Source organism: Cyprinodon variegatus, unplaced genomic scaffold (genome assembly GCF_000732505.1).
Source record: "Cyprinodon variegatus isolate N-32 unplaced genomic scaffold, C_variegatus-1.0 Scaffold966, whole genome shotgun sequence".
Lineage (NCBI taxonomy): Eukaryota > Metazoa > Chordata > Actinopteri > Cyprinodontiformes > Cyprinodontidae > Cyprinodon > Cyprinodon variegatus.
The window spans coordinates 93,731-95,895 of NW_015151419.1; the positions used below are offsets into that span (position 1 = coordinate 93,731).

At 41.3% G+C, this 2,165-nt stretch overlaps 1 protein-coding gene across 3 annotated transcripts in view; it reads left to right on the plus strand.

The window, feature by feature from the left end:
• Positions 1-1,840, plus strand: part of tpx2 (TPX2, microtubule-associated) — a 10,281-nt gene extending 8,441 nt beyond the window's left edge. For 2 of the 3 annotated variants that reach the window (XM_015398852.1, XM_015398851.1), the window contains exons 15-17: positions 248-359; positions 629-813; positions 1,527-1,840. In XM_015398852.1, the coding sequence (XP_015254338.1) occupies positions 248-359; positions 629-813; positions 1,527-1,634 (405 nt within the window). In that variant the 3' untranslated portion in view covers positions 1,635-1,840. The remainder of the gene's footprint in view (positions 1-247; positions 360-628; positions 814-1,526) is intronic. The other variant, XM_015398853.1, reaches the window with a different exon arrangement.
• Positions 1,841-2,165: the final 325 nt, after the last annotated feature.

Here is a 2,165-nt window from a genome sequence, read left to right on the forward strand (position 1 = left end):
TCTAGCAAACCTGCCGGACTACTTTCGGCTTGACCAAAACTGGACGAGAACTCTGCTCACAGGACGCTACCAGGGGTAAGTCAGTGTGATTGCATGACACTTGTGATGGGGATGCCATACAGATTCATGTCAAAAATACCGAACTATCCCTTTAAGGCCATTGAGTATATTTTATCTGTAAGAGGGTTGATTTGGTTCCTCTTAGTATTCTGAACAGAGTCTAATTGGTGACTCTTGTGTCCTACAGTTGAAGGAGGAGCAGAAACAACAGGAGGAGGCAGCCGTATTCAAAGCCAGGCCCAACACGGTCGTTCACAAAGAACCGTTCCGACCCAAAAAGGAGAACCGGACGATTATGGGTGAGACTAGAAGGCAATCTATCCTATAGTGTTACCATGCTGTTTGGGGCAAACTGGGAATATAGGCAGTGGTCTAAATATCCCAGAAGTTGCTGCCATTTGATTGTTTTCCTTTTGCAAAAAATTAACTTGTAAGGAAATGTATAGGCACCCTGATCACATGTTCTGAAGAGTGCTCCCTCTTGACTGAGGCTGAAGCACTCTTCAGTAGTGTCACTCACTTTATTTTTGTTGTCTCACCATCATTCCTCTGGACACCTCCTGAGAAGACATTAATTCTTCTACAGTGGTGGAGCCCTTTGCATTGGCTACGGAGCGCAGAGCCCAAGAGTGGCAGGAGTATGAGCGCCTGATCGCTGAGAAGGAGGCTCTAAGGGCGCGCATGGAGGCTGAGCAGAGACTGGAGGAGGAGCAGAGGGAAAGGGAGGAGATCGCCAGGCTGCGGCAAGAACAGGTGAAGTCCAGTTTGGATTCGTTTTTATGCTGCCTGAAAGGACCCTAAATGTTATGAACTCCAGAGCAACTGCAGTGAGGGGTTGCATTCGAGTCAATGAGTCGGTGCAATCAACTGGTTTTCCTTAGATAGAAAACTTTGAATCCATTTGACTGTAAAGTGCCTTGAGATGACGTGTGTTGTGAATTGGCACTATAGAAATAAACTGTATTGAATTTACCTCCTATACTTGATGAAGACAGAGCTCCAGTAGATTCTGTTTCTATTCTGAAACCTTGAATCGGGAAGTTTTGGGATTAAAGCCTGTTGAAGCATTCAGACTTATATCGCTTAAACCATAAAGTGTTCTGAATACCATTAGGTATAGGCAATAAATCAATATAATATATTAATATAGATGTCAATTAAAAATGTGTCCAAGTATGGATGGTTGTGCATTTTTAAGTCTGACTGGATGCTCTGATCTTTTTCTTGCAAAGTGGCTTTGCTTTGAGTGAGAATGTTGTTTTTCACTGTAATAGTCCACCTAACCACCGGAGCAGTCAGTTCACAGGATTATGGTCCCAGTGTAGCCTTTCCTGGCTTTTCAGGTCAAACCAGTGGAGTTGAACACCTTTGTATATGTTAAATGTTTTTATGCTAACAAATCATTAGAATGTGTCATGATTGGTGATGTTCAGCTCCTGTTTGACAGCTTTTCATCTTCTCTTCAGGTCCACAAAGCTCAGCCCATCAGACGCTACAGACGAGTTGCTGTGAAGAAGAGCGAAGTTCCCCTCACAGTCCCAGAGTCGCCCAACTTCTCCAAACGTTTCCGCTAACAAGCAGTGAAGGTTTTACTGGGCCAAATATTTGTTTTTATTTTTTGTAATAAAGTGGTTGTTACTTTGATATGCTACTGCAATGTGTTACTACAATGATAGTTTAGCTCGTCTTCTCTCAGCCTCAACAGATGTTTCAGCTTCCTTATAATAAGTGTTTTGTTAAATGTCTGAGGTTCTTTTAATTAAAATTCTGTAAAATCTCATTTGTCACTGTAGTTCCTTCACTATAGTGCACAAAAAATTCTTGTACATCTGCGCAGACCTTTGCAATACAGCGGGTATGGAAATAACTCAGAGCCCTTTAGATTTTCCACACTTTGTTTCATTGCAGCCATTTTTAAAAAAATAAATAACATATTATTTCTCATTAATGTACACTCGGCACCCCGTCTTGACAGAAAAACAAATGTAGAAATTTTTACAAATTTATTAAGGAAAAACTAAAATATCAAATGATCATAAGTATTCCCACCCTTTGCTCAGCATTGAGTAGAAGCAGCCTTTTAAGCTAGTACAGTCATGAGTATT